The following is a 4398-nucleotide window of genomic DNA, read 5'->3' on the forward strand; positions in this document are numbered from 1 at the left end:
GTGGAGGAGTGTTCCTCTTTCTCCACATCCCCACCAGCATCTAATGTCATCTGTGCTTTTTATTTTAGCAGTTCTGACTGGTGTGAGGTAGAACCTCAGGGTTGTTTTGATTTGCATTTCCATGATGCCTAAGGATATTGAACATTTCTTTAGGTACTTCTCAGACACTCAATATTCCTGAGTTGAGGATTCTTTGTTTAGTTCTGTACCCTATTTTTAATAGGGCTATTTGATTCTCTCAAGTCTAACTTCTTGATTTTTTTTGTATATATTGGATGTTAGCCCTCTATCAGATGTAGTATTGGTAAATATCTTTCCCATTCTGTTGTTTGCTGTTTGGTCCTATTGACAGTGTCTTTTGCTTTGCAATTTTATGACATCCCATTTGTTGATTCTTGATCTTAGAGCATAAGTCATGGGTGCTCTGTTCAGGAAAATTTCCCCAGTGCCCATGTGTTCATGTGTTTGAGGCACTATCCTATTTTTTCTACTATTAGTTTAAATGTATCTGGTTTTATGTGTCAGTCCTTGGTCCACTTGAGCTTTTTAAAGGGTAATAAAGATGGATCGATTTGCATTCTCCTTTCAGATTGACCCAGGAGGATATTGTCGACATGACCAGGAGGACAAGCATCTAGGGTAAGCAACATGTCTTATCACACACTGCTCCTAGGTTCTAAGAGCAAGATCTGAGCTGGGGAGTCAGGGCCCTAGGGACTCCTCTTCCAGGAATTCATCTTTCCATGCCCCAAACTAAACACCCTTTATCACTACCATTGGGAATTCTTAAAAAGCCAATCAGACTCCTGCATATCATGAATATAAAGTAAACATTTATTAGCTTAGACTCAGTCTGCACTCTTGAGCAGGATGAAAACCTTTGTACACCAGGCTCTCCTCCTGCTGCTCATCGTCACTCTGGCTATCACAGGGCATCCAAAGGGTGAGTAATTTGAACTGAAAGTTTGAACAGAAAAGACATAACCAAGGGAATAAAAGGGACTCTATCCCTAAGGGTGCAGCACTTGGAAAGCATACCTTCTCCCTACCCCAGCAGGAACTTCTGTTCCCTTCTTCACTTTGCATGTAGCTCCCTGCCCCACTACCTTCTTTGTGAATTGGCTTGTGGACTGGCATTGCATCCCATGTGGAGAGTGGTGAACTAAAGACCCACTGTTCCTAGGTTTACACTCTCTGAATTATAAACAAACTCTCCTGGAATGGCCTGGCTTTTTGGAACTACAGTTTATCGCTGTTATCTATGCGGATGATATACAGTTCCTAGGACTCAACAGCATATGGGGGAGTTCGAGGGCAGAGAACAAAGTACCATGGATGGATGAGGATGAACCAGAGACTTCAGAGAAAGTAACACAGAGCATGCTGGATGAAAAAGATCTCTTGACAAAAATAATGAAGAAAGTGCTCCACATATACAATTACAGCATGACTGGTGAGTAACCCCCAAGCAGAAATCCCAAACATTAAGTTTCCTATGGGGTTGTCCCTATGTTCTGTATCAGGGCTTTATACTCAGATAATGTGACCCATGGTTACAAATCTATACACCTTGGAACTCTGACCCAGTTTTCTGCTCAGCTCAAATACAAATCTGGCCACAATGAAAGGCCTCATGATCTGGGTCAACCCACAGGAGAACCCCATCAAGGGACCTGGAATGGTGGAGGGACTGAGAGCAGGACTTTCTCCAGGTTATCACACAATCCAGAGGAGGCGTGGCTGTTATGTGGTGCCAGGAGGGCACTTCAGTCACGGATTCGTAGAATTAACCTTCAATAACCACGATTATATCATGCTGAATGAGGACCTGGAAACCTGGAGCGTGGTTGGCAAGGCCGCTGAGATGATCAGGCAAGACTTTGAGGAGGAAAATTTTGCAAAATACATGAGAGAATACCTGCGGGGTCCATGTGTGGAAGGGATCCTTGGACTCCTGCAATATGGTGAGAAGGCCTTGCTGAGAGCAGGTAAGTACAGAAACTGCCCCACTTTCCCTGAGATGAAGCTCCTATCCCATGAGGATTCCTCCTCTGCAGGGAGCAGCTGGACCACTAATCCATACAAAACAAGGTTATATGAGCATTGATAGATCACTAGGAAGAATGCAAAATGCCTTAAATATTTGATTGTTTACCTCAGGCACTCCTAAAACACATGTGACCCATAAGGTCACAGCTGATGGGAAAATAACCTTGAGGTGCTGGGCTTTGAACTTCTACCCTGCTGAAATCACCTTGATCTGGCAGAAGGATGGGAGCAACAAGACCCAGGATGTGGAGGTGATAGAGACCAGGCCTTCAGGGGATGGAAACTTCCAGAAGTGGGCAGCTGTGGTGGTGCCATCTGGGGAAGAGCAGAGATTCACATGTCATGTGGAGCATGAGCGTCTGCCTAAGCCCATCACCCTGAGATGGGGTAAGGACTGGGATTGAGCAAAAAGACCATTGAGAGAGAGAGAGAGAGAGAGAGAGAGAGAGAGAGAGACAGAGAGACAGAGAGACAGAGAGACAGAGAGACAGAGAGACAGAGAGACAGAGAGACAGAGAGACAGAGAGACAGAGAGAGAGAGAAAGAGTTTTGGGAAGAATTGGATGTGGGTCTATACTAAGAGCTGGAGGTCAGAGTTCTCTTTCTTTTTTTTCTTTTTTTTTTCTTTTTTTCGGAGCTGGGAACCGAACCCAGGGCCTTGCGCTTGCTAGGCAAGCGCTCTACCACTGAGCTAAATCCCCAACCCCTGAGGTCAGAGTTCTCACTGTTTCTCCCCTTCCTTTCCTTCTCAGAGTCTCCTCAGTCCATCAACTCTACCATGGCTATTGCTATTGCTGTGGTTCTTGGAGCTCTGCTTATGGGAGCAGTGTTGACTTTTTTTATATGGAAGAGGAGGACTAAAGGTAAGGAAAAGCAGAGTCTGAGTTCATGGCTTCATGGAAATATCAAGCCTAATCTGTAAGTTGCCCTCTCATATGCAAGCAGATTTTACCCAAACAGTTCCTAATTCAGCCTAGGGCTGATGTGCTGATTTCAGTCTATCGTGAAGCATAAAGAAAACAGTGAACCTATTCATCAAGGCAATGGCAGAGTTGACAGAGATCTGATTCTCAGCTCTCAGAGGTCACAGTGGAATTTCCTACTTAGATTAGAATTTCAGAAATCCTGCTAGCCCATTTCATGTGCAATCTTTCATCATGTTTTCTTGGATCTCCATTCAGGGTTCTGGACACTTATTTGAGATAAGTATCAAGATATTCCTCTAGAATCTGTACAGCCTGCTGCCTGCATGACCTATAGTAGGGTTTATTTTCAGGAATTTAAAAGGCAACTAGATTCAGTCTTGCCAGTAATAATAGTGGTGATTCGTCCCTGAGAAACTTATAGTAATATGAAATGAAGCCTATGGAGGACTATCAGACATCCCGTATTTCTTTTTTAAATTTCATACTCAAAAACGTTGACCTGTTGTTGGTTTGCTTTCCACTGGGAGGTAAACTTCCTAGAATGCCTAGTGTTTTGTTACAACATTAAGAGTGACAACCTATAAGGCCTGATATGCAACAGGAAGGAGATCACAGTATAGAACCCCATGGTGTGGGAATTCCTGGGATAGGGAGCATTTGAATGAGTGGTGAGCTATTTATCATGTAATTATTAAAATGTGCATATCTAGGTTTATTCCTTGTTTTTTTTTGTATCTACAGGTTAAGCTAACCACCTTCATGTGGTATGGAGCCAGGGAGTATTTGGTATGGTTTCTCCTCTTACGGTACTTTCTCTTTCAACATCTATGATTATGTGTCTGTCTCCTCTAAGCACAATGTAAGCAGATTATGGGCAGCAGCAAAGTGCATGCCCTCTCTTACTGTGCCCCGTATCTCTCTTATTCCAACAGAGACATTGGAATTTAGCTTTCACTAACCTACCACTTCATGCTACTGTCCTTAACAGATCATTTGTATATGGTTTGTCAACATCTTGGCAGATTGTGTGATTGATTTATGTCCTAAAAATGAGTAAATCACAATGGAGAAAATTAAAGGATCAGAACCTTATGAGATTTGTGTTTGTTATGCTAAATTCATTGCCTATCGGGAGGGCACTGGTTGCTCCATGAAGTCAAACGAGGCCTGGGCTGTGCACAGTTGTTGCTGGTCCACCTGTACTTTCACATGGTCCCTCACCACTGGAGTCCTATCTCCTCAATCTCATCCTTTCCATACACCTGTTCTTCTAGGTAATGGGATGAAAAGACGACAGGAATTCCATTGTCTGTGCTATTTTCTCATGTTGACAATCAGCCTGTTCAGACCTCTGTCTGATGATAAATGCAAGATATTTAGACCCATGTTACAGCAGAAATTATACTTGTTATCAGTTCTATAT

The 4398-nt window shown here is 43.1% G+C and overlaps 1 protein-coding gene across 2 annotated transcripts; it reads left to right on the plus strand.

Moving 5' to 3' along the window:
- The first annotated feature begins 484 nt into the window (after positions 1-484).
- RT1-M1-5 (RT1 class I, M1, gene 5) lies at positions 485-4070 on the plus strand. Of its 2 annotated transcripts, XM_063279503.1 has the most exons (6): positions 485-943; positions 1184-1453; positions 1713-1988; positions 2161-2436; positions 2802-2912; positions 3717-4070. In XM_063279503.1, the coding sequence occupies exons 1-6, from the start codon at positions 871-873 to the stop codon at positions 3719-3721; spliced, it is 1011 nt and encodes a 336-aa protein (XP_063135573.1). In that variant the 5' UTR covers positions 485-870; the 3' UTR covers positions 3722-4070. The 2 variants fall into 2 exon arrangements, with proteins under 2 accessions (XP_063135573.1, NP_001161804.1); NM_001168332.1 differs by lacking the exon at positions 3717-4070 and having other exon boundaries at positions 871-943; positions 2802-2971.
- Positions 4071-4398: the final 328 nt, after the last annotated feature.

Source organism: Rattus norvegicus, chromosome 20 (assembly GCF_036323735.1).
Source record: "Rattus norvegicus strain BN/NHsdMcwi chromosome 20, GRCr8, whole genome shotgun sequence".
NCBI classification, from domain to species: Eukaryota; Metazoa; Chordata; class Mammalia; order Rodentia; family Muridae; genus Rattus; species Rattus norvegicus.

Coding starts and splice junctions, on each gene's coding strand:
- RT1-M1-5 (NM_001168332.1), top strand. CDS start 871: ATGAAAACCTTTGTACACCAGGCTCTCCTCCTGCTGCTCATCGTCACT. Junction 944..1,183: donor TATCACAGGGCATCCAAAGG/GTGAGTAATTTG, acceptor CACTGTTCCTAG/GTTTACACTCTCTGAATTAT. Junction 2,437..2,801: donor GCCCATCACCCTGAGATGGG/GTAAGGACTGGG, acceptor TTTCCTTCTCAG/AGTCTCCTCAGTCCATCAAC.